The sequence below is a fragment of the Heloderma suspectum genome, chromosome 6 (assembly GCF_057233095.1).
Source record: "Heloderma suspectum isolate Gila_16-S chromosome 6, 16-S_ref, whole genome shotgun sequence".
Lineage (NCBI taxonomy): Eukaryota > Metazoa > Chordata > Lepidosauria > Squamata > Helodermatidae > Heloderma > Heloderma suspectum.
This window is the reverse complement of record NC_139463.1, coordinates 75,373,641-75,399,270: the sequence shown is the minus strand read 5'-3', so window position 1 is coordinate 75,399,270 and position 25,630 is coordinate 75,373,641. Positions and strand designations below refer to the sequence as shown.

At 46.9% G+C, this 25,630-nt stretch overlaps 1 protein-coding gene and 1 long non-coding RNA gene across 3 annotated transcripts in view; one reads left to right on the top strand and one right to left on the bottom strand.

The window, feature by feature from the left end:
• The first annotated feature begins 858 nt into the window (after positions 1-858).
• Positions 859-25,269, top strand: LOC146341220 (uncharacterized). The gene is made up of 4 exons (XR_014783864.1): positions 859-963; positions 17,796-17,923; positions 21,196-21,298; positions 23,569-25,269. It is a non-coding gene; the product is annotated as an uncharacterized LOC146341220 (long non-coding RNA).
• TRPM4 (transient receptor potential cation channel subfamily M member 4) overlaps positions 8,266-25,630 on the bottom strand; it is a 55,216-nt gene continuing 37,851 nt past the window's right edge. Inside the window, exons 17-25 of one of the 2 annotated variants that reach the window (XM_084805021.1) lie at positions 23,840-24,196; positions 22,697-22,829; positions 21,469-21,643; positions 18,932-19,100; positions 17,803-17,984; positions 15,549-15,681; positions 14,058-14,130; positions 13,708-13,804; positions 8,266-11,384 (exon numbers count right to left, since the gene is read on the bottom strand). In XM_084805021.1, the coding sequence (XP_084661147.1) occupies positions 11,380-11,384; positions 13,708-13,804; positions 14,058-14,130; positions 15,549-15,681; positions 17,803-17,984; positions 18,932-19,100; positions 21,469-21,643; positions 22,697-22,829; positions 23,840-24,196 (1,324 nt within the window). In that variant the 3' untranslated portion in view covers positions 8,266-11,379. Of the gene's footprint in view, positions 11,385-13,657; positions 13,805-14,057; positions 14,131-15,548; positions 15,682-17,802; positions 17,985-18,931; positions 19,101-21,468; positions 21,644-22,696; positions 22,830-23,839; positions 24,197-25,630 lie in introns of those variants that run through there. The other variant, XM_084805020.1, reaches the window with a different exon arrangement.

Genomic DNA, 25,630 nt, shown 5'->3' with positions numbered 1-25,630 from the left:
GGAAAGGGTTTAATCGATGCCTCCCCCGCCCAGGGCCGCCACACCGAAGAACTCTGGATACTTGGAGGGGGGATTGTCGGTGGCTGTTAAACTGTGATTTTGAAAAAGGATGCAGTACAACAGCCTTTCCCAAGATGGGACCCTCCGATGGGGCGGACTACAGCTGCCAGCATCCCCCAGCCAGCATAGCTGGGGGAGTTGTAGTCCAAGCCATCCGGAGGGCTCCAGCTTGGGGAAGGCTTGCAGTAGAAGCTACTGCCGCCTCGGTTGCTGGTTTGGATGTCCAGCCCGAAATACCCCACCCCAAACACACCTTCAGCGGCGGCCAGCGGAGGCTGGGGTCTCCAGTGTCAGTGGGGCTGCGCATCCGCTCTGGGCTTCAGCCAGGACTTTAAATCAGCCACCCAAGGTAATGCACCCTATTCTCAAAGCAGGCCCAGCACCTCGGACAGCTCCTTTAGAGTTCTGACTGAAATCCAGAGCGGACTCACAGCCCCACTGGCATCGGAGCCACCAGCCTCCGCTGTTTGCAGCCCTGGGCAATCTCGTACAACGGCCCCTCGGGCCCTCTTCCCAGCGCGCTCTCGGGCTCCGCAACATGCGGAAGAAGCCTTGGCTGCACGCGGGTCGCCCGCCTCTGTCCCCAGCGCGGCATCCCGCAGCACACGATCATTCCGGGGGAAGCGGGAGAGTGTGTGTCACTCTCAGCTTTTCCTATCTCTACGTTTGGATCGTAGGATGGGGCTTCCTCCAAGCGGGTGGGACCATCGTTCCGGCGCTGCGCGCTAACCGTTACGAATTCGTTCCGGCTGTTTCAATTCCTCCTCGCTTTGACCGTGGGAAGGGGTGGGCGCTGTTATAGAGAAGGCAAAGAAAGCTTCTCCCTCCGCCCCTTCTCCCCCGCGTGCAGTGGCAGCCCGGGAAGAAACTGCACCAATGGAAAGGGCTGACTGGCAAAAAAGCGTATGTTATCTTTTTAAAAGCCCAATTTAATTAATTGAAATATTTATATTTATATACCAGCCATCTCCTCTTTGGGTTTCAGGGCGGTGTACAATTTAAAAATTTATCACAAGTAATGATAATTTAGCAATTAAGCATTAACCCCCTTAAACAAAGATAAAATGCCTTGCATTGCTCTACTCAAAAAGGCCAAACAGTGAGACAAGTATTTCCTTTTAGTGCTTGAAATGGTTTTTAATTCATTTTTTAAAAGTTCTCACTTAAATTGTTTTTATCTACATTTTATTATTTATTTTTATTTAGAACATTTGTTGTTGTTGTTCAGTCGTTCAGTCGTGTCCGACTCTTCGTGACCCCATGGACCATAGCACGCCAGGCCTTCCTGTCCTGCGCTCTCTCCCGGAGCGTGCTCAAGTTCATATTCATTGCATCCGTGATGCTATCTAGCCATCTCATCCTCTGCCGTCCCCTTCTCCTTTTGCCTTCAGTCTTTCCCAGCATCAGGGTCTTTTCCAGGGAGTTTTCTCTTCGCATTAGGTGGCCAAAATATTGGAGCTTCAGCTTCATTATCTGTCCTTCCAATGAGCACTCAGGGTTGATTTCCTTTAGGATGGACTGATTTGACCTCCTTGCAGTCCAGGGGACTCGTAAGAGTCTTCTCCAGCACCACAGTTCGAAAGCATCCATTCTTCGGCGCTCAGCCTTCCTTATAGTCCAGCTCTCACAGCCATACATTACTACTGGGAAAACCATAGCTTTGATTAGACGGACCTTTTTCGGCAAGGTGATGTCTCTGCTTCTTACTATGCTGTCTAGGTTTGCCATAGCTTTCCTCCCAAGGAGCAAGCGTCTTTTAATTTCATGGCTACAGTCACCGTCTGCGGTGATCTTGGAGCCCAAGAAAGTAAAATCTGTCACTGCTTCCATTTCTTCCCCTTCTATATGCCAGGAAGTGATAGGGCCAGATGCCATGATCTTAGTTTTTTTAATGTTGACTTTCAAACCAGCTTTTGTACTCTCCTCTTTCACCCTCAACAAGAGGCTCTTGAGATCCTCTTCGCTTTCTGCCATTAGGGTGGTATCGTCTGCATATCGGAGGTTGTTGATAATTCTCCCGGCAATCTTAATTCCGACCTCTGATTCATCCAACCCGGCATTTCTCATGATGTACTCTGCATATAAGTTAAATAAGCAGGGTGACAATATGCAGCCTTGTCGTACTCCTTTCCCAATTTTGAACCAATCGGTTGTTCCATCTCTGGTTCTTACTGTTGCTTCTTGACCCTCGTACAGGTTTCTCAGGAGACAGGTAAGGTGGTCTGGTACTCCCATCACTTTAAGAATTTGCCACAGTTTGTTGTGATCCACACAATCAAAGGCTTTAGCGTAGTCAATGAAGCAGAAATAGACGTTTTTCTGGAATTCTCTTGCTTTCTCCATGATGCAGCGAATGTTGGCGATTTGATCTCTAGTTCCTCTGCCTCTTCTAAACCCAGCTTGTACTTCCGGTAGTTCTCGGTTCGCATACTGCTGAAGCCTAGCTTGTAGGATTTTGAGCATCACCTTGCTGGCATGTGAAATGAGCGCAATTGTGCGGTAGTTTGAACACTCTTTGGCGTTGCCCTTCTTTGGAATTGGAATGTAAACTGACCTTTTCCAGTCTTGTGGCCACTGTTGAGTGTTCCAGATTTGTTGGCATATTGAATGCAGCACTTTAACAGCATCATCTTTGAGGATTTTAAATAGCTCGGCTGGAATACTGTCATCTCCGCTAGCTTTGTTGTTACTAATGCTTCCTAAGGCCCACTTGACTTCACTCTCGAGGATGTCCGGCTCAAGTTCAGTGACCGCACTATCATGGCTATCAGGGACATTCAGATCTTTCCTGTATAGTTCTTCTGTGTATTCTTGCCACCTCTTCTTAATCTCATCTGCTTCTGTTAGGTCCCTGCCTTCTTTGTCCTTTATCATGCCCGTCTTTGCACAAAACGTTCCCTTGAGATCTCCAATTTTCTTGAAGAGATCTCTAGTCTTTCCCATTCTGTTGTTTTCCTTGATTTCTTTGCATTGTTCATTTAAGAAGGCCTTCTTGTCTCTCCTTGCTATTCTCTGGAACTCTGCATTCAGTTGGGTATATCTTCCCCTTTCTCCTTTGCTTTTCGCTTCCCTTCTTTTGTGAGCTACTTGTAAAGCCTCATCAGACAGCCACTTTGCTTTCTTGCATTTCTTTTTCTTTGGGACGGATTTCGTTGCTGCCTCCTGAACAATGTTACGGACCTCCGTCCATAGTTCCTCAGGCACTCTGTCTATCAGGTCTAATCCCTGAAATCTATTCCTCACCTCCACTGTATATTCATCAGGGATATGATTTAGGTCATACCTGAAAGGTTTAGTGGTTTTCCCGACGTTCTTCAATTTAAGCCGAAATTTTGCAAGAAGCAGCTCATGATCTGAGCCACAGTCAGCTCCAGGTCTTGTTTTTACTGACTGTATGGAGCTTCTCCATCTTTGGCTGCAAAGGACATAATCAATCTGATTTCGATATTGACCATCTGGTGACGTCCATGTGTAGAGTCGCCTCTTGTGCTGTTGGAAAAGAGTGTTTGCTATGATCAGCGTGTTCTCTTGGCAAAACTCTATTAGCTTTTGTTCTGCTTCATTTTGTACACCAAGGCCATGCCTGCCTGTTATCCTGGTGATTTCTTGACTTCCTACTTTAGCATTCCAATCCCCTATGATGAAGAGGACATCTTTTTTTGGTGTTAGTTCTAGAAGGTGTTGTAGGTCTTCATAGAACCGATCAACCTCAGCTTCTTCGGCCTCAGTGGTTGGGGCATAGACTTGAATTACTGTGATGTTGAATGGTTTGCCTTGGATTCGTACTGAGATCATTCTATCATTTTTAAGATTGTACCCCAGTACTGCTTTTCCCACCCTTTTGTTGACTATGAGTGCTACTCCATTTCTTCTAAGGGATTCTTGCCCATAATAGTAGATATGATGGTCACCTGAATTAAATTCGCCCATGCCTGTCCATTTTAGTTCGCTGATTCCCAAGATGTCGATGTTCAATCTTGCCATCTCATGTTTGACCACCTCCAGCTTACCTTGATTCATTGATCTGACATTCCAGGTTCCTAAACAATATTGTTCTTTACAGCATCGGATTTTCTTTTCACCACCAGACACATCCACAGCTGAGTGTCCTTTCGGGTTTGGCCCAGCCGCTTCACTCTTTCTGGCGCTACTTGGAAATACCCTCTGCTCTTCCCCAGTAGCATATTGGACACCTTCCGACCTGAGGGGCTCATCTTCTGGCGTCATATCTTTTAGCCTTGTGATACGTTCCATGGGGTTTTCTTGGCAAGAATACTGGAGTGGGTTGCCATTTCCTTCTCCAGTGGACCACATTTTGTCAGAACTCTCCGCCATGACCTGGCCGTCTTGGGTGGCCCTGCACGGCATAGCTTATGGCTTCACTGAGTTACGCAAGCCCCTTCGCCACAACAAGGCAGTGATCCATGAAGGGGAGAACATTTGTATCTCTGCTGTGGCACCCAAGTTGTGGAATGCCCTCCTCTTGGAGGCCCAATTGGCACAGACATTGGTTCCATTTTCGCGCCAAGTTAAAACATGGCTTTTCACCAAAGCCTTTGAGGGCTAAATGCATTCCCTACAGTTGCACACTGTTTTAACTGTTTTATTGTTTTAGATTGTAATTAGTATTAGCTTGTTTAATGGTTTAAGATGTTTTTAGCTGTTTTATTGTTTTAGATTTTAACTGGTATTAGCTTGTTCAATGGTTTAAGATGTTTTTAGCTGTTTAAATTATTGCTTTATACTGTTTAAATTGGTTTTATCTGTACGCCGCCCTGAGATCTTAATGATATAGGGCAGAACATTTGTATCCTGCCCTATATCATTAAGATCTCAGGGCGGCGTACAGATAAAACCAATTTAAACAGTATAAAGCAATAATTTAAACAGCTAAAAACATCTTAAACCATTGAACAAGCTAATACCAGTTAAAATCTAAAACAATAAAACAGCTAAAAACATCTTAAACCATTAAACAAGCTAATACTAATTACAATCTAAAACAATAAAACAGTTAAAACAGTGTGCAACTGTAGGGAATGCATTTAGCCCTCAAAGGCTTTGGTGAAAAGCCATGTTTTAACTTGGCGCGAAAATGGAACCAATGTCTGTGCCAATTGGGCCTCCAAGAGGAGGGCATTCCACAACTTGGGTGCCACAGCAGAGAAGGCCTTCTCCCGCATCCCACCATAGTGTATGTCTTGCACTGGTGGGACACAGAGGAGCGCCCCTCCAACAGATCTCAGTCCTCAGGCAGGCATATATAGGGAGAGGCACTCCCTCCAATATTGAGGTCCCAAGCCGCTTTAAATGTCCTCACCAGAACTGGTGATCATTATCGTTGGCTGCCTGATGGGGTAAAAATTTAATAAATGAATAAACTATATAATTGGAAGCAGACTCCTAATAGGAGCTGTAACTAACTATGTGATCAAGAAAGCATCAGCTGGTAACCAGAAAAGCTTTATTCTGTAAGGAGTCAATAAAGGTGTCACAAAGGTACAGGGCAAACCAGGACCAGCCCAAGACAATTTGCTGTGTGAGACAAAGCACAAGTTGCCCCCGCCCTGCCCATCCCATGTACAAAAGCTGACTGGATGGACAACTGAACCTGACTTCAGTTCTGGCAATGGGACAGCATCCTCCAACCGCAACTACAGCAGAGCTCTTGTTTTTGTAGTAGTAGTGTCCAAGAGAAGATATTTAGACAGGTGTATTTTTTCAAAGGAAGCGGACCACAGACTTTGGCTGCCCATTGGTAGCCAACCAAGTGTGGGCTCTAGGATCATGCGCTGCCCCCAAGGGGTGGGGTCTTGTCCTTGACTTCTGGGGAGGGTCCCCTTCTGGATGGGCGGGATGGGCACAGAAGCTCGCTTTGGGCTCTGTGATTTGTAGGCTCTTGCCTGGCAAGTGCAGAGAGAAGCCCACACACGTCTGATTTTCCACCACTGAAGTCTGAGCTGGATGGGGGAAAGCAGAAGTGGGCTTCAGCTCTACAAGTGTTGGGTGGTTGGAGTGCCCTGCAACAGCAGAGACAAGAAGAAATGCTTCCAGCTCTCCCCTCCAGCTCAGAGTTCAAGGCAGGTTGTGGCTCGCCACCCTTGCCGGGTGCTCTGAGCTCCTGGCAGGTACAGAGCCAAATCAAATCCCCAGGCCTATCCCCTGAACTTTGGGGCTGGAGAGGGGCAAGGATCCCCAGGGAATTCAGGGTTCTGAAGAAACCTGGGTAGTCTGAACACTCGCCATGGTGAGTTTGGCAAGCAGAATTGTGGATGTCCATGCAGGAGTGACTAATGCTGCACCTGCTGGAATTCCCTCTCATAAGTAATGGTTCTAGGTACAGGGCTGAGGATGCTGGAAAGAAATGAAGAATTTCTGGAGATCTTAAAGCGTACGCTCCCAATATTCCTAAATACTAAAGGCACTGGCCTCTATTTTATCCCTCTTTTTGCCTTTTGGCTGTTGCCTTATTGGGCTTCTTCACACTGAGCTTTTATTCTGCAACTGAGATCGCTTCTTCATGGAAGTTTGCGGGCTCTTTACATGATGCCATGACCCTGCCGTGACCCTCCAGGGCGTCTCCTGCACTAAATGCCCTTTGTTCCATTTTTAAATAGATCTCAGATAACGAGCTATCGAATTGCCCGGTTGTGTTCCCCTTCAGTTTCCTCCATGAAAAGAGTTAAAGCAGCAAGAAGAGGAACGAGATCAATGAAAGATAATGGAAGACTCAGATATGGGGAGAAGGAGGGGAGAAGGGGGAGGGGGGAAAGGAAGCAAGTGAAAAAGGGAGTCGTCGTGATCCTGCATTTAAAACGGAAGCAGAAAGGCCCGTTTTAAATGCAGGATTTTAGGCTGGTGTAGAGATGCCCATTAGCATATTGTTAGCATGATGTGCTAGCATTGTCATACTTTAGGTCAGGGGTGGCCTAGAGTGCTGTTGCCACCGCACTGCTGAAATTTGGGGGGTTGGACTCAATGGTCTTCTAGGCCCCTTCCAACCCTACTATACTATTCTATGAATTAGGTGGCAAACCACTACAGAGACTCAGAAGTGCCAAATGTCGCTTGTTTTTGAGCTAAATGTGGCCCTTTTGAGTCACTGTAGTGGTTTGCCAGGAAATTTTGGTGGCAAACCACTGTAATTTTTGCCACTGCTGGTAGTGCACCAACAGGAGTGCAGCCCCTGGATTGCACAAAATTGTCCACCCCTCTTTAGGGTTTAACTTCCTCTCCAGCAACTCTAGAAATTAAATCTCTTGAGTGGGTTAGCGGATGCATCGTGTCTCTAGGGCACTCAAAATGTCAAGGCACCATGAACCACACAGCTTGCCACAGTGAAGATTAATACTGCACTCTATGTAGGGCTGCCGTTGAAGACTATTCAGAAGCTGCAGCTTGAGCAAAATGCAGCAGCCAAATTAATAACAGGGAACAGAAGGTCTGAACATATAACACCAATTCTGGCCTGCTTGTACTGGCTGCCTGTATGTTTCAGAGCCCAACTGAAGGTGCCAGGTTTAACCTATAAACCCTTACGCTACCCAAGACTGCAATACCTGATGGAGTATCTCTCCCAACATGACCCTACCCAGACACCACAATCAACATCTGATGTTTTCATCTGAGTGCCTTCTCCGAGGTAGGCTTGGAAGATGGCAATAAGGGAGAGGGCCTTCTTGTAGGTGGCCCCCCAATTATGGAATGCTCTCCTCACTGAGGTCTGCCTGGCGCCAACGTTGTCATCATTCTGGCACCAGGTTAAGACTGTCCTCTATGCCCAGGCATTTGACAACATATGATGGGGCTTTTATGTCAGTTGTTTTTATTAAGTCCAGTATCTTACTGTAACTGTTTGTAGCTGTTTTTTAAAAAAATTAATTTGTAGGTTAAAGACAAAAGAAAAACGGCACAGTAAATGAAAATAGCACATGACAGAGAGCAAAGAACTATCAACAATGGGTAACAGTGGAGGAGGGTGGAGTGAAAATTGGGGTACTGCCATCATGTCCATATTGTCATCTGTGAGATGTCAGAGCATGCATTTCTTTTTCTCCCTTTTCACTGATCTTGTCCCATGTCTGGGCAAAGAGCACCAGCCCTTCTGTTGGGAAGGCTAAATTCACTTATTTTTAGATGTGGGGGGAGTTCATGGTTCAACAACATTTGTTCTAAAACATTATAAGCCTCCAGCTCATTTTTATTGACATTTTAATGAAGTTTTATCAAATACATTTCAATCTATTACAAAATATCAACAATCAATAAAAGAGTGCTACAATTTCCTTCTGTAATTTGCGACAATCTCAAAAAACAAACACACACCACTGTTTATGATTCTATAATATTTCACTAGCAGCAGTAGAAATAGTATTTCTTGGACAAGGAAAGCTGTATTGGAGGGTGAGGGGAATGGGTCTCTTGAGTGTTTTGATTTGTAAATATCCTCTTTCCATTCACAGTTTTCATTCATGGGCAAAGGCAATTTACAAATCAAAACATACAGGAAAATGTTCTCTTTTTTAAATCCAAAAAACCCATTGCAATACTTATTCTATCTGGAAAGGACCTTGCCTTCCAGCGGCGTAATGTAAATCTTTATGCAAAAAATTTAAAATCTAACCATAACTACTGCTTTGCTCTCTGCTTAATCCCCAAACTGCTGGGGAGATTCCCATGATTAGAGGCACACAAAAAAAGTGAGAATCGATATGCTACTAGCAGAAAAGCAGACTCTTGAAGCCTTTGACTTTAGGGTCAAAACAGGTGACATGGGAGATCTATGACCCTATCGCCCAGCTCTTTTTCAAGACCGAAAAGCTGCTATGGGAACAGGACAGGGGAACAAATGGTGCAGAGCACACTGGTGTTTCAGGAGGGAGCATTCAGCTCTTCCCCACTACACCATTTTGGCAATCTAATTCCCCTCCTGGCTCCTGCCCCATACAAAGCTGCGCATATAGCCCCACCTGGTGGTGGTGGTGGTGGTACGGGTATACCTGTATTGTGAATGTCTTCTTCCCTCAGTGAAAACTAACAGCAGTTTGGGAGGGGGATATTATTTATTTATATACCACCCAACTCACAGACCCCCTCAGGGTTGTTTACAATAATAAAAATGGCACAAAGGTTACGTACCCTGCTCCATGCCCTTCCTTGGTTGCTTTTAAGTTTTTTCAAAAAGGCAGTTTTGTTTTGCCTCCAAGCCTCATTCTAGTGTTCTCTGCTGAGTGGTTTCCCAAAGGAGAGGTAGAATTAGGCTGTTCTACTGGCGCAGATGTCTCCGCCCATGTACTAAGTCAGGTGCTCTTAGATGTTTGGAGCTGCTACTACCTTTTGTTCATGAAAGATCTCAGATGGTGTGTCTCTGAGAATGTCCAGAGCCTCCACCCCACCCAAGAGCAAAGGGTTCCCTAACCGTGTCCAAGGTGAGGGGGATGCTCCCCGACCTGTCTGAAGACTCCCTGGGTCTGCTCTTGAACAGGGATGGGCTAACTTCAGTCTTGCATGATGTAATTAAAACAAAACCAAACTAGAATCCTGATGGTCCACCAATGTGTTTTGAATTTACAAAACAAAGTGGACCGTCTTTTGGATCTCTTGCCAATTAAGACATGGCTATAATCTTAGGTTGCGTGAGCCTGAGTATGCACTTTTTCTTAAGAATATTAGAAGTGGCTTGCAGGAGCCTTCCAAGGTCCTTTCCAAGAATCCCAGCCAGCGGAATGCACTACAGCAGGGGTGCAGAACACGGGGTCCAGGAGCCAAAGCTGGCCCTCCTGGGATTCCCTGGATGACCTTGCCCCCTTGGCCCTGGTCCCGCCCCCTTTCCCCAATGGTTTGGTGGTTTCCCGGATTCTGTGCCGTTCCTACACGGTTGAAATGCATTCCCTAAGGTCTAGTTACTGGCAGCAAGAGCTTTAAGTTAAAACATGCTAGTGTTTGGGGCCCTTTTTTTGCCTTTGGCACCATCCACCAGAGCTTCTCTGGCATGGAATTTGGCCCTTGGGCTGAAAAGAGGTTCAGCACACCTGCATTAGGTGGACCACCAGTGAGTCAAGATCTACCTTCTGCCCACCCCTGCTGCATAATGTGGTCTCCTACACATTGCCCGGAGTCAGCCAGCCTAGCTCAGTGGCGCTTCTACAGCTGCTTTGCTGGCTGAGCCTGAGCCAGGAATGGGATGGCAAGCAGTCATGGCCCTGGCAGCTGGGTGGCGACCTGGGATGTGCACATCAAGAGTTAGGGGGATGATTGCCATGTAGGAACCTGTCTACTCTGCCTCACAGTGTCTTTCCAGAGTCTCAGGCAAGGATAATTTCAACCACTAGCTACATAATCCTTTTAACTGGAGATGCCGGGGATCCAGCCAGGGGCTTTCTGCACACAACGAATGTGCTCTTCCACTGGGCCAGGGGTGGGCGGCCTGGTGCCCTCCAGGTTTGGGACTACAACCCCCATCAGCCCCAGCCAGCATGTCGAATGGTCAGGGATTATTGGAGGTGTCATCCCAAATGTTTGGAGCGCACCAGGTCACCCACCCCTGGCTCAGTGAGGTCCCTTCCCAATCATTCCCATGAGGAGTGTCCCAGCCCCTGCTGCTCATCCAGATTATGCAAAGATAAATATTACCTTATCAAACAAAATCTAACAAAGTCTAACTAGCAGCTGATTCATGTATTGACATGCATGTGAAACATGATGAGGTGTTCTATTGCACTTCTGGCATGTAAAGCCTTTAAAAAAATAGAATTAAAGAAAACAGCAATCCTGCGAGGTAGATCATTCTTCTTCTTCCTACTGCAGAAATGGAAAGTCAGGCTGAGAGATGGGGAATCTGTGGCCAGGTTGAAACTTGAACCAGCCCTCCCTCCACAGTCTCCTGGTTAGGTCCTTTCTTCATTGCAAGTGTAGGAAGTCCAGAATAGTCCAACAGTAGCAGGAATTCAAGGTTCAGAGAATGGTCCCTTCGTTCCCGTAGCTCTAAGAGGTTCCTAGTGTGTAGGGACCAGGTTTTCAAGTGTGTGTGTGTGTGTGTGTGTGTGTGTATATTCTGGGCTATCTCCTACTCTAGCTAGATTGCTAGGGACATAATGGAATCCCAAGTCCCCCCCTCAACACCCATGGCAAAGCCTCTGGTAGCCTAGGCTTTGCCATGGGTGTTGAGGGGGGAACTTGGTAGCCTAGGCTTTGCCCAGGTAGCCTAGGCTTTGCCCAGTTCCCTCAGCCCCCTAACAATGAGACACCTCTGGGGTCACCTGGAGTGGCAGGTGACAGGAGCAATGCACCTCCTTCAGTCTTGAGGTTCCATGGAGAAATTCAGTCTGCAGGGAAAGAGAGAGCAGCAAAGCATGTGGATTCACAACCATGGGGGCAGAACAACCTACCAGCGGGCACTGCATCCCCAACGACCTAACCAAGATACATTTAGCACAGTGGAGGGCAACTCGTGGCCTTCCAGAGGTTTGGGCCTACAACTCCCATCATGCCTCACCACTTGCTATGCTGGGTAGGACTGATGGGAGTTGTGGCCCTCCAAATGTTGCTGGCCTACAAACTGACAACCCCTGGTTTAGCAGGTAGGTGAAAAGTGGGATATAGGCCAGTCTCTGGGGGATTTTTCCTCCCAATGCAAAAAGCAGCTTCAGAGGAGGCATCTTCCTCAGGACCGCAGCAGAGGAGGAAAGGGTTAAATCCCTGCCCCACTGCGATCCTGAGAATGATCCCCCCACTGACTGATGCAATCTGGCCCTCAGAGGTGAGCTTGCAGGAGAGGTAAATGGCGGCTAAGGATGAGGAACAGGTGAGTTCTACGTGGTTGTGGAAGCGAGATGGCACACAGCTGGTTCTGGCTGTTATTCCCTTCAGGAACTCAGCTAACTCAGCTGTAACTTCATGCCTTCCCCTAAGGATGAAAAGCAACACGTAGCATTTTAAAAGTGATCATAACAGTCTCTTCATCCACAATGTGAACCCAGCTTCACAACTAGAGTTATGAGCCAGGGTACACACCAGCAAGTCAAGCACTAGCTGGGTGAGGGTGTGTTGTATAAACGTACATCAAAACAGCAGTCACTGCAGGGGTTTTTGTACTGCGAAACATATTTATGAATGATTCTAATGCTGGTTCAGATATTAGTCTTGCCGTTACTCCCATGCTTTAGGCAGGCTGTCCTCTTCTTTTTTTACTTTTTTAAAGCTCCACTGGACATGCCTTTATTTTGTTTAATATTCAACTGATGCATCGTGTTTAAAAAATGCACAGTCTATTTTTTAAAGTTAGTAAAACTGCTCCAAGGATGAAGGGGTGGATGGTTTGTTGACATCTCAGCCACTAGCCAGTCAGTGCTATGCACAGCCAGGATTTACTAAAAATGAGCAGGACTAGTTTTCCCTAAGCTCAACTTTGGAGAGGAACAGGTAAGTCTTACCAGAATGTAGTGAACATGCTTTCAGAGTGCAGCAACTGCTGATGAAATACATTTGTACACAGCCCAAGTACAGATGTATATATATTGAATCAGCCATTGCCAAGTGGAGTGTCAGCTTTGGCATAACAAGGCTTACTCCTTCAAGGCTGTCCAACTTTTTTTTAAAGAGGCACATGTACTTCTATGTGTATATATATATGTTCTCCTTCCCCTTGCCAGAAAAAAATTAAGAACATTAAAAAACAGCCACAAAACTCCTCTGCAGATTGGGGTGATGGAGAGCTGTGTTGCTGATATCATCAGTGCTAACTAATAGGAACTCAGCACAGCCCACTTTTCCCAGCTCAGTGCTCAGTCTAAAGCAAACTAAAAATGTGTGGAAACATAGAGAACATTGCCAGAGTTTGCCACAGGACAGAAAAAAATGTACATATGTTTTAAGGGCAGTAAAGGAAGTATCAAACCACCTCCACCATATCTGTCTTCAACTTAAGATCCACTGTGTTGGGAAGGGGAAAGGAAGTGGGAATGGTTGGGGAAGCATGATGTGCATGGAAGTCTAAAAGGGAACAAGGTGTTGTCAAAGGCCTATGGGGCTTTTCCCCAGGACTAAAACCTAAGCTACTTGTCTTCTCCTCCTCACCTTGCACTCATTTATGGAGAAGCCTGTGCATTGACCAACTGACCTCATATATAAATGGACACAGACCCTGTAAGTACAGGCAATCATACACAGAGGGGGATCTACACAGATAGCATTCTGTATTAGTGGACTGCAGGGGTGTTGAACATAAAGCCAGTGCACCAAATGTGGCCCACCTGGGGTCCCAGTCTGGCCCCCTGGGGTTCCCCAAATGGCCAAACCCCCTTCCCCTGGCCCCACTCCTTTCCCCCGATTGCCAATCGCTGGGTGGCTTTTGCGCAGGCTTTTTTCCCCATTCTGAAAGGTTGAAATGCCTCTCCTAAGGTTTCGTCACTGGTTGAAAGAACTTTAATCTAAATTATCCTGATATGCGCGGGGGAGGGGTTGGCCTCACCCGTTTTCCTTTGGCCACATCCACCACTGGAACACAGCCCCCGAGAACTTCTCCAAAATGGAATTCGGCCCTCGGGCTGAAAGAGGTTCGGCACCCATGGTGCACTGCCATCATTGCTCACGCAAGCAAGTCAGTGGTGCACATCCTCAAGGATTTCTGGGGACTGCCCGTCTACTCACCCCTTTTCTGAAGGGGAGGAGCCTGCCCCCCTTTGGCTATGTCACTCTGAGCCAAGATGTCGACCATCCAAGACAGGGCCTTGGTGCAGTACTCCATCTGGTGGAAGTAAATGGGGAAGAAATGAGGAGGAGGTGCTGTCTCTGGTGGGTGGGATGTATCGAGGTGCCCTCTTATGCTTTCAAAATGAATACAGACCCCTCGTGTCCTTCACAGCTCTTAAACTAGGCTGCAGCTCCTCATCCTCCAGCTGGTGCCATTTTGGAGGCCTTCATCCCCTACCACTTCTCAAGGGCTTCCCGTTTCCTCCCTGCCTCATCCATCCCCACTGGGTCATTACTGTTCCCCGTACCTGCATCTCGAGGGTCCTCAGGCGTCGCTCCGATTCCTTGATCTCAGAAAGCTGCTTCAAAACCTGATCAACTCTGCAGGGTTAGAGGGGCAAGGCAGTTACAAGAAGGATGCTGTTCACCCTGCCTTGTGCCTCTCTGGAAGCCAACCTCCTGCCCTCTCTGACGGCTGCCTAGGTTCCATGCTCTCCACCAGCAAAAGAATGGTGAAATGGGTGCAGACGCTCTTTCAGCCTGAGGGACAAAGTCCATTTCCAAGAAGCTCTTGGAGGACACATTTCAGTGGTGGGCGGGTCTGAAAGCAAAAGGGACGTGCCCAAAATACCAGCATACTTTGACAGCCAGTGTGGTGTAGCTGTCGGAGTGTTGGTCTGGGACTGGGGACATCCAGGTTCTAGTCCCCACTTAGCAATGAAGCTCACTGGGTGACTTGGGGTCAGCCACTGACTCTCAGCCTAACCTCCCTCACAGGGTTGTTGTGAAAATGAAATGGAGAGCAGGAGGACCATGTAAGCCACCTTGGGTTCCTTGCAAGAGGGAAAAAGGTGGGATATAAATGTAATAATAAATAATATTTTATCTTAAAGCTCTTACTGCCAGTAACTAAGCATTTGGAGAAGCATTTCAACCTTTTCAAATGGAGAAAAAACTCCACAACATCCAGGAAACGATTGGTGGTCAGTGGAAAGGGGATGGGAGTGTGGCCATTTGGGGATCCCTGTCAGGCTGGATTGGAACCCCATGCAGCCCGGACCTGACCCCCGTGCCTGAGGTTCTGCACCTATGGTTTAGGTAAACGTGCAGAAAAGCTGTCATAATAACTCTTAACAGTACCATCCATGCACAACGTTTGAAGACTAGGGATCTATGGAGAGGCACTCAAAAATGTGTATTTTAAGATAAAATCTATTAGGAAATGCATATTTTGAGATAACGTATGTTTACAAATGCATATGTTGTGAGAAAATAGTTCAAACTATGTTATTTAAACAAAAATTCACATGAGGTTTTTTTTTTTTAAAGTACATGAATGCGGAAAACAGGGCAGAACAAGGTTTTGAACGAACACATGCAAAAACTATCTGCTTTGTGGGCAAGATCGATATGTAACTGCAAAAACTGCAGATTTTCCATCCACAGTAATTGGTGCTAGGGAAAAACTACTGAAGAATGCTGTTCGTAGTCAGAGAGATTAAGAATATTAAGTTCATGAGTGTTCGTAATTTTATACAGGTTTGGGTAATTTTACTTATTTCAGCTAAAGATTCACAATTTTAACTTTATATGATTTGGATTTGTGTTAACTTTATATAAATACATTACCTTTTTACTGATATCTTTTGTAATGATCTGATCACTATATGCAGATAATCACATCTGATCTGAAAGCTGACACGGATTGGAAATGAACCACCTCTAATTCCAACCTGTCTGTCCCGTCCACTTTTAGTTCCCTTCCACCCTACTCCTGGCCTCCACTCCCCAATCCTCACTTTTGGGAGGTTCGCCGGAGCCGTTCTGTGTCTCTGTCACGTTTCTGCCGGGCCTGAGCAACTAAGTAGTTTTCTTTCTGCACCGACTCCCACGTGAGCAGTTGTCCATCTTGGGCCGCAGAGAGTTCCAGCACTGCCCAAAACACAATTGGATGTGGGGTGAAGGGGAGAAGAAGAAATACCATGTGGAAAAGATGCAAACTGTGAACAGGGATGGACGAACAAGGGATGTTTGAGCGCATCAAGATTCTGCGACCATCAGCCTGCTGCTTGTCTGTCCTTGATTTGCGCTAGCCTTTATATGTGTTTTGCACAAATGGGAAAACTGCACAAAACAAACAGCTACGAAATGTGAAAGTTGCGCAAGCAGTCCACAAATTTGCTCAAATTTGCTCCATAGACCAAAGCGTGGATGATTTAAAATGTGCACATTTTTCAAGTACACATTTTGCAGACATGAAAGCAAGTTCAGGAATTTGTGAACATTTTCTGTGAAAATGTGCTCCTGTTGTATTCCAGATGTTGAACCCTAACCCCAAAATAGGTTCAGCACCTTGGATAGCTCTTTAGAGTTTTGTCAGGTTCTGACTGAAACCCAGAATGGATTCATAGCTCTAACAAAATCAGAGCCACCAGCCTCCACTGAATGGGAAGGTACCAAATACAGAGAATGGTGTGTGTGTTGAGGGGGGGGGGGGAGAATGAGGGGGAAGCCTCCAGGTCCACAGCAATTCCTTTGTTGAGTCCAGCGTGTATTGAACGTCTTCAGGGGTGCTTCGGCACAAGCAACTTGAGTCTTTGGCCAACGAATCTGCTGCAAATTATTCTGACCCGGGGCTGCCTCATCAGCGCTAGTTAGGTCCTATACCAGCAAGAGCTAACCTTTTTCGGCCCATGGGCACATTTGGCAATTTGAGAACCTGTTCTGGACACCCTCACAAAATGGCTGCCGTGGCCCCAACCTCAGCATCTTCATTTCCTAAGAATGTCTCTGCACCCCACCATGTAGCCCAGAGGCATTCATGAGAAATGAAGACAGCAGCAGTTGGAGGCCCCCGCTTCGCTGTGAACCAATCCCAGCTGCCAGTAAGAAAGTGTGTTCATTTAAAAAAAAAACACAGTGTGAGGGATCGGGTGCAACAAAGGTGTCTGGAGGGCACACTGATGCCTACGGGCCCCATGTCGTCTACCCCTGCCCTATGCTGTAGAGCTGGAGATGATACAGAAAAGGGGCAACTGAAATGACTGAGCCAATGGGGTTGCATCTGCCTTATGAAAAAGGAGGAAGGCTGGAATGCAATACCTACTTATCTGAGACTAAGCCCCACTAAATTCAATGGTGTTTACTTCTGTGTAGACATGCCACCACCCCAAATGGTGCAATGGGTAGTTACCAGAGACAGAGCTATCTCTGTAGTGGCTCCATCTGTGGAATGCCCTTCCCAGGGAGATCCACTGGCGCCTTCACTGTATATGTTTAGACACCAGGCTAACACCTTCTTCCACGAGGTATTTAATCTGTTGCTCTGATGATTAACTTTACTGCTGGCCCTTAATATTTTTAGGGAGCAATCCCTATAGCCGCTAGGCAGCGGCTAGACGGCCATAGGATATGCTGTTTTCTGGGAACCGACCTTCCCCTAATTCTACGTTGCCTGGGCATGGCCAGAAAGGGGCGTGTCTAGGGGCATTCTGGGGCGGTGAGATCGTAACTGCCTGTATGACACATTCTATGTGTCATACAGCAGCCTCCTTCCCTGCTCTGTCCTCTGCGCCTAGACAGCTGCAATCAGCTCTAGCCAAAAAAGCAGGGCAAGAGGAGTGCGGAGGGAACGATCCCTTCCGTGCTTCTCCTGCCCTGCTTTGAATAGGCGTTCACCTCTGAGTTCAGAGGCGGCCACCTACCTAGATAGGATTACTAGATATTAAAACATTATTTTGTTATTTTCACTACTGTATTATTGCATGGGTTTTATTATTGTTCTTTTGGGGTTTATGATTGCAAACCGCCCCAAGGACATTTGTCACTTGGGCGATATATAAATGTAACAAACAAATAAATACATTAAATAAATAGGCTTGCACTGCTAAGCAACTGAGGCCTGCAGCATAAAGGTGGGGCCATGAGTACGCCTCGATTTTTTGTGGGAATGCAGAGAAGGGTGGAAAGGGATAGCGGGCACAGGAGAAAGGACAGCTAGGAGCTCTCCCGTCCGGAACAATAACACCCCCCTCCTTCCCCCACAGCACTCACAGAAGTGGCGTCCCTTGGCTGACTGAACCTTGCGGACATGGCGCTTGAAGAAAAGGTGCAGGTGGCTGATCAGGATGAAGGGTGGGGCCAGTGCCGGACGGCTGTGATACTCCAGGATCAGGTTGTAGCGCTGGGATTTCCAGTAGATGTCACTGTTGCCTTGCACTTTGGAGAAGGTGTAACTGTTGGGGATGGGATGAGGAGACAGGAGAAATACAGTTAGGCAACTGTGGCCCACATACAAATGCACACGAAAACAAGAGCAGATGGTAGGAAGCGGTTGCAGCACGACAAGTTCTGCTCCCATTTTGCTCCTACACACACATACACACACACACACGTACATACGTGTCCTGGCTCCAAACTGAATGCTGATTGTTGCCCGCCTCTTATATGCAACAAAGGAGAACTGTCCTGTCTTCCCTTCCATTTTTAAAAATTGCACATTTTTTCACACTTAAAAATCAGTTCTAAAGGGTTGGAGGTGGCTGACCAGTCCGTTTGATAGATTGATAGAAGGGCTGACCAGTCCGTCCTGTGCACAGCCCTGCTCTAAGAAGGACAGGGGAGTGGCTTTAAGGGTCATCTAATCAGTGCTCTGCACAGCCCTGCTCTAAGAATGGTGGGGGAGTGGTTTTATGATCAACACAAGGGCTGGCCAATCAGTGCTATGCAAATAGAATTTCTGCTGCAAACTGGAAAAACAGGTTTCCCCAGAATGTGATCCAAGGGAGAAATACAGAACCTATTCTGTATGTAAAGTATGTAAAGAAGATTGTGAATGCACTTGCCATGGTTTGTTCTTAGATTGGTCTAAAATACAAATGTAAAGCCTGCATTTTCTTCTACAATCAACTGCACATTAACCATATTCATATGCAACACAAATAGCACTGGACAGAATCAAAAGTATGACGTCTCCCAAGTGTACACAATCTTAGAACGCAGGTTATTGCAGGGGTGTTGAACCTCCAGCTTGGGGGCCAAATTCAGCCTGCCTGGGATCCTTGGTTCCCCCAGATGGCCACACCCCTTTCCCTAGCCACACCCTTTCTCCAACCACCAACTGATTGGTGGTCCCCTCCACCCGCTCATTCACAAGAGATGCAGGAACCCATGACAGTGGTACCTGAACATGGCAATGAGCAAGTTGAGGAGCAGAATGTTGGCTACGAGTAGGAAGATCACAAGGAGAAGGAGCACCAGCCAGTTGGCATAGGTGTTGGTGCAAGGATTTGCGTCCTCCATCAAGATGGCCACAGGGTCGTAGGTGCAGTTTGATGCTGTGATCAGGGCAGCTGGGCGCAGAAGGAAAGATGAGATGAAGATCCTTACAGCACAACACTGAGCAAACTTTAAGGTGACCTGTCTAAAGGGTGGGGGCCCTTACTCAGTAGTAGAAGGGAGGCTTTGCATGCAGAACGACCCAGGTTCAATCCCCGGCATCTCCAGGTAGGACTGGCATATAGACTCCTGTCTGAAGCCCTGGAGAGCCACTGCCAGTCAGTGTAGACGGTACTGAGTTAGATGGGGTTAGATGGCCTGATTCTGTATAAAGCAGACCATTAGGTCTATATCAGATCTAGTACTGTTCCACCACCACAGCTACCACCCCCAGAAGACAAAATACCTGGATCCTCTGCTGCTCCTGCCCTACCTAACGTAGTCTCTGGAACAGCCAACCTAGGTCACTCTAGATGTTCTGGCCTGCAACTCCCATCATTCTGCACTAGGGATGTATGAGAAATTTGTTTCAGGGCACAATCCTATGGCCACTAGACAGTGGCTAGATGGCCATAGGATTTTTCAGTTTTCGGGAACCGGCCTCGGAGCCAGCTCTCCGAGGTCGGTTCCCAGAAAACTGCCTCCCCACCCCTTCGTAGGCAGCGTGGTTCGTCCCTGGCTCTGCACTTGGAAGAGCAGCGCAGAGCAGGGGGAATGGTGGTGTTCCTGGGTGTGGGGAGGGGACAGCGGAAGCGCCGGTACAATATTTCCTATGTGCCATCCGGCCTCCCCCCCGCCCCCCACTCCAAGCTGCTCTGGCTAGACAGCCGAGATTGGCTGTCTAGTCACAAATGCAGGATGGCTGGAACACTGCAGAGAAGATCCCCTCTGTGCTCTGCCCACCCTGCATTGGATAGTCGGTTGCCTCTGAGTTTGGAGGCGGCCAACTATCCCCTTAGAATTGCACCCTCAGTTCGTTTAAGACCAGAATTTACCCAGTTCGCATTTCCTGGACCCAAATGTGGACTTGAATGCAATCTGCGGTCAAAGTCCATACATTTCCGAGCTTGCGATGTCATTCACAGGCCAAGGAAAAATGTGTTTGAAAATGCATACATTTGAAAAATATGCCTGGAAAAGTGTGTTTTTCAGAAAAATACACACAAGCATGCTTAATCAATGAGTGAAAAATGCATACTTTTCAGGAGTGCGCACAATTGATGCATACATTTAGGAAAACACACACTGAAATTCGCTTGAACATTTGTGTGAACAAAAAAAAGCAACTCGCAATCACACACATGGGTCAGAATGAGCTAGTTTTCCCCATTTGCACATCCGTATCCCTAACCATTGGCATTGCTGCCTGAGGCTAATAGAGGTTGTAGTCCAAAACATCTGGAGGGACCCAGGTTGGGGAAGCTTGGTCTCAAATACAAGATATGAACATAAGAGGAGCCCTACTGGGTCAGACCAGTGACCAGCCTGATGCTTTGGGGGAAGGTACAAGCAGGACATAATGGCAGTGGTGGCTCCCCTCCTCTTGTTTGCCCCGTATTGTTTGATAACAAAGTACACATTGGCCCTAGATATGGAGGTTCCATCGAGCTTTGATGGCTAACAGCTGTTGTCCCAGCCCATTTTAAAGCAACCCAAGCTAGCAGCTAGCACCGCACCATGGGGTCATGAATTCCACAAACTAATAATGCACTGTATGAAACAGGCCTTCCTTGGGGCCAGCCCACCCCAACCTGGTGGCTTCCATGCTGGCTGGGAATGATGGGAATTGCAATCCAAAACATCTGGAGGGCACCAGGTTGGGGAAGGCTGCTTTGGGCTGTCCTAAGCCTACTGCTGGTTATTTCATTAGGTGTCCCCAAGTTCTATTTTTGTGAAAAATCTGTGTTGACTCTCTCCCTGCCGTTCATTGTTTTATAAACCTCTATCTGATAGAGGTTTATATTATGATGAACAGCATGGAGTCTATCATGTCCCCATTCTAATCACCTCTCTTTTTTCTAAACTACAAAGCCCGCAAATACGCCCAGGGAAGATCCTCCACCCCCTTGACCATTTCGGTTGCCCTCTTTTCTGTATCTTTTCCATCGCTACGCTATCCCAGCCTTGTATTTAAGCACTAGCCTAATGCATGTATGGAATTCCATGCAGGCGATAGAATGGTATGGAGAAGGAGCAACGGAGCACTCCATCCATCCTCTGCACCTGTCATAGAGATGCAGCTGTCTGTCTTTCCTCTTCCAGGCCCCAGCAGGTAAGTAAAAACATTTTTTTGTAGACAGGTAACTTTCATGGGCTTATTTCCAAGGCTGCAGAATTCCTCTTTGAGGCAGGCAGCCCAAACTGGCTGTGAATTCAGAATGGAAGCCAGCACCCACATCCCACCCCACCCCACCCCACTCCACTGCACCCTAGAATAGCCACCATCAATCTCGTCAAGTGGGATCTGTCCGAAGATTTGCAAGTAAGGCCGGTAGAAGACACGCCGGAAGATCCAGGGGAGACGTCGGTCGTGTGGGACGAGCAGCCCCTCTGTGGTGACCCCGTAGGCCACCAGCCATACCCCGAGGAAGAAGAGAAAGAGGAAGACATCCTTCATCTAAAGAAAGATGGAGAGAGCAAAAGTGACTGTTTGGACGTATAGAAAGACACCTCCTCCCCTCCCCACACCAACGTACACCTCACAAAGAGCTTAAAGGAACTAAAGGTGTAACCCTACACATGTTTAGACAGAAAAAGGCCCTACAACTCCCAGCATGCCCCAGCCAGCATGGCTGGGTGGTGCATGCTGGGAGTTGTAAGGCTTTTTCTCTGTCTAAACATGCATAGGATTGCACCCTAAGGGAATGTGCATGTATGTGCATGTGTTTTAATACATTATGCTAACTTGACTCAATCTTAATTTCAGATCTAAATGATTAAACCAGAATTCCTGAGAATCTTGGCTAATTGTGAATGGGCTGCATGCTGGTACATGCAGGTTGTTCATTCTGCCTTTGCTCCTTTGTGCTAGCTGACTGCTATGGAAACCAGGGACAAGCGTGGCATCTGAACCAGGGACCCTGGCTCGTGGTCACCTTCACAAGTCAGAATCAGAATCCAGGGTTTCTTCTTGGTTTACGATTCCTGGCTTGTTTTGGGTGCAACAAACCAGGAGACCCAGTATGGACAACAAGCTAAACAAATGATTCCTGGTTGGCTTAGCAGTTGCACTAACAGGGAGAAGCAAAGCAGAAGTGAAGAGGCTGCATGTGAATGTGGCCTATGAATCAAAGGAGACTAATTTGCTCAGGCGATGAACTGAATGAAGAAAAGGAAGCCACTAGGAGGAAGTAATATTTGCAACATAAATTTGCAAAATTAATAATAATAGTAGTAGTAGTAAAACAACCAACACCATCCCAAAAGGAACATGTGGTCCAAGTTCTTTTGCCCACTCCTACACACTTAGCTTTTACTTTCTGATTCCCTGCATGCTCAGTATGTATGTATGTATGTATGTTCACAGTTAAGTGACGAGTCCTTTACACATTCATTATACACACATCTCCGACCTAAAATCCCTGACACAGCCATGTGTGTTCTTGAATCAAGGATCTCTCACACACTCAAAGGCCCACTTTTTTGCACATCAGCTCCATGCGCCTCTCACCATCTTGCCGACGATAATCATCTTGGGACCCAGCTGTTTGTTGACAGCAAAGATGTGGATGAGACGAAGGGTGAAAATCATGAAGTCCAGGCAAAGAATGGTGCGTCCAGATTCATACGACCGTGGGAACAGCCTATGAAGCATACAGTGGGATAAGACATCAAGGAAAGGAAGTCATTCATTCTGTGTACTACAGCATTTACCTGCATACAAACACCCCTTTTCACTTCTCCAGAGCCATTAATCCCAGACCTCACAATTTCGTTCAAGGTGCTTTAGAGTTAAAGGAATAGCACTGAAGTGCCCTGTATAGAGGTATTTCTTCAGTGGCCAGTAGGTGGCACTACCCACAAATGGGAAGAGGCTCTGGCTCAAGTCTACCTGAGTAACAACTCCTGTGCCAGAACTGTCTCCCAGTCCTCTTGTTGGAATGCACTACTTCAGACAGCACGTGCAGGATTATATCTTTGAATGTTCCCCCACATCAAAATCCCCCTGCACATAGAAATCTAGCTTATCAGGGAGAAGAATTCTAAGCTAGCCTAGCTTTCTCCCAGGGTTACGAGTTTCCTACATACAGGGAGTGTTTTTTGTTCAGTATAACATTCAAATATGTGATTTCCCCACCCCACCCCAGATCCTGACATGGTACAGTCCATCAAGAGCTACCCTGTGCCATTTTCTGGTTCATGTAGCTCTGGGGACCCCAATGTATGTGCCCAATGGACATCTCTCTTGGTGCTTGTCAAGCTTGATTTTTATTTTATTTCTTAAGATTTGGGAGGCTAGAATGTTGCAAAGTGAAGGGAGCCCAGACCCCACCTCTGCCTTGTGCTTAGGTTTTTGAGCAAGTTTTCTTTTAATTTCACCAGTTTGCCTTCTGGGATATGAGTGCTTCGTGACCGACTACGCCCACCTCGGCAGTCATTTTGTGAATGGGCAAGCCACCCCCATGCCAGCCATCTTGTGGGAGTGCCCTCAACAGTCCCTCAGAATTCCAAATGTGCCCCCTGGCCCCAAAAGCTTGAGGACCGAAGGTCTACGGCTGTTGGACAGATGCAGAAGATGGCGGAGGGCTAGAAACGTTCTCTCAGCACCACCCTTGCCTCTGCATCAGCAGCCCAGCCCGGGAGATGCTCTCACCTGCACACCAGCCCAAGCATGAAGAGCAGCAGGGCTGTGATGTCAAGCTGGTTCCAGGTGTCCTGGAAATAGCGGCGCACCCGCTGCAGCAGTGGATCGGAGCCCACAAAGCAACCCTGGCGCACTTCCTCACAGACCAGCGTGAAGACCCAGATGTACAAAGCGATCTCTGTGCCGGAAGGGCCTTTGGGAGGAGGGGGGTCGAAGTCCAGAAGCAGGACGTAGGAGAAGAGGAAGAGGAAGAGCAGGTACATCACCACGTTGCCCAGGAATGTGGTCACGGGCGCCACCCAGAACTGATGCCACCGTCGTAACCAGAACCGGCGAGCAGAAAGGGCAGAAGGAGGTTCCAAATTGCTGGGATAGGGCAGAGAGTGAAAAGGAGAAGGATGAGTGCCTTCCCCAGTTGAAGACATCTTAGTTGATTAGTTAATATGAGTCTTAGTCAATTAATTCCTCTATTAGATTTGCATACATTTGCATACAGGTAAGAACTAATTCTGAAACAAGAAGCTCGCTTTCTTCATTTTCAGACGATGCACTCATATGCCAGGCATTGTCTTGGAACAGGGGCAGGCAGATTTTAAGCTTTGCGTGATCTACCTTTTTTTTTTTGCTAGAACCCCCAGGTCCAGCATCCGGTGCCAGGTGCAAATAGTGGCTCGGGAAGGTGGACATCAAATTGAGGAGCAAGGTGCCTCTGTGGACATGCTTAGCCGAAAAATTTGTTTTCAGTAGCAAGACTGGAGCTTGGACACACAAAAGGAGAATGGCCTTTTGTTTTTGCTGTTGTTAAACCATTTGGAGTTGGAAGTCCTTGCTGATGCCTTGCAAATCCCAGGGTTCCTTCACATGGAGCTTTTATCCTGTGATGTGAGACTGCTTCTTCACGGAAGTTTGCAGGCTCTTTACATGATGCCCTGATCATTCAAGGCGTCTCCTGCACTAAATGCCATTTGTTCCGTTTTTAAATAGATCGCAGATAATGAGCTATCAAATTACCCCGTTGTGTTCCGCTTCAGTTCCCACCGTGAAAATAGGAAAAGCGGCAAGAAGAGGAGCGAGATCAATGAAAGATAATGGAAGACTCCGATACAGGGAGAAGGAGGGGGGAAAGGAAGCACATGAAAAAGGGAGTTGTGATCCTGCATTTAAAACGGAAGCAGACAGCCCAATTTTAAATGCAGGATTTTAGGCTGGTGTAGAGATGCCTCCAAGCTACCTTCTGCTCTCCCTAGTCTTTAAATAAACACTTCTTCTGATGTGAAAGAAAAAGGGATATGCCTCTTAAGTGATGCTTGCCATCTGTGGTTTTTAGAAGTGTATGTGTGTGCGCGCATGCACATGCATATTAAACACGGTGAATTTTGTGAACTGCCCAGAGAGCTTCAGCTATTGGGCGGTATAGAAATGAAATGAATGAATGAATGAATGAATAAATAAATAAATAATATTAAATCTACCACCTAATTCATCATCATTAAAGGTTTTTCTAATTGATCCATTTACCAACTCACTGACTAAATGTTGCACCCCAATCTGGAAGAGCTCTATTTCTGGCTGTAGCTTCCTAACTTTCTTTCAGGTTCCTATTTTTCTGACGTGCCTGCAGCTATGTCTAAAAGTATTGGGCTACATATGCTTAAAAAAATTTTAAATTAAAATTTTCTGTCAACATAACCCGAATTCCGCAACAAGAAAAGCAGAATTCTGCAACTGACATCACTTATGTGACTTAAGCACTTTTACAAAACCTCTCCTGTTTTGCACGTTTTATTCTGCTTCTAGTAG